The sequence below is a fragment of the Eimeria mitis genome, genomic scaffold, assembly GCF_000499745.2.
Source record: "Eimeria mitis Houghton genomic scaffold, Emh_scaff215, whole genome shotgun sequence".
Classification (NCBI taxonomy): Eukaryota; Apicomplexa; class Conoidasida; order Eucoccidiorida; family Eimeriidae; genus Eimeria; species Eimeria mitis.
In genome coordinates this window covers 7,630-8,454 of record NW_013570474.1, presented here as the reverse complement: position 1 = coordinate 8,454, position 825 = coordinate 7,630, and the positions used below count along the sequence as shown (strand labels likewise).

The 825-nt window shown below is 50.7% G+C and overlaps 1 protein-coding gene across 1 annotated transcript in view; it reads left to right on the top strand.

The window, feature by feature from the left end:
- Positions 1-825, top strand: part of EMH_0003810 (uncharacterized protein) — a gene marked incomplete at both ends in the record, with an annotated part of 5,429 nt that overhangs the window by 1,587 nt on the left and 3,017 nt on the right. The window contains one exon of the mRNA XM_013496519.1: positions 505-763. Within this exon, the coding sequence (XP_013351973.1) occupies positions 505-763 (259 nt within the window). The remainder of the gene's footprint in view (positions 1-504; positions 764-825) is intronic.

The window sequence follows — 825 nt, the reverse complement described above, 5'->3', positions numbered from 1 at the left end:
CAGAAACGGACCCAACTACAGGCAATCTGTATTCAGGTGAACCAGCGACTCCAGCTAGCTAGCTAGCTAGTTAACTATCAAGCTAGCTAGCTTGATAGGTATATAGATAGATAGCTGGATAGCTAGCTAGCTAGCTAGCTAGCTAGCTATCTAGCTACATAGAAAACTAGGTAGATAGCTAGGTAGCTAGCTGCTCATAGAGTGGATGCATATCTATCTGTCTGTCTACCTATCTAGCTAGCTAGCTAGCTATGTACCTAGCTAGCTAGCTAGCCGTATAGCTAGCTATCTAGATAGCCAGATAGATAGATATATAGATAGATAGCTAGCTAGGTAGGTGGATAGATAGGTAGGCAGTCTTACAGGGGACGGCTAGCTAGCTAGCTAGCTAGCCAGATAGATAGATATATAGATAGCTAGGTTACTAGCTAGCTAGGTTACTAGCTAGCTAGCTAGCTAGCTAGCTAGACAATGTTTCTGCTGTCTGGCACTGTTGCGCTGCAGAGGTGGTGGAGAGCAGCACAGAGGCGCCGCAAGTTGCTGCTGCTGCAGCAGGAGCAACAGCAGCAGCAGCGGCAGCAGCAAGAGCAGCAGCAGCAGCAACAGGAGCACCACCAACAGCAGCAGCAACAGTTGCTGAAGCAGACACACCTACAAACTCCGGAGCAGCAGCTGTTGCTGCAGCAGCAGGTGCAACAGCAGCAGCGGCTGCAGCAGCAACACCCGCAGCAGCAGCAGCAGCAGCAGCAGCAGCAGCAGGGCGGTGAAGCAGCAGAGTATGCTCCCGAGAGCTATCATCCAACCAAACGCCTACGGCTTTCAGAA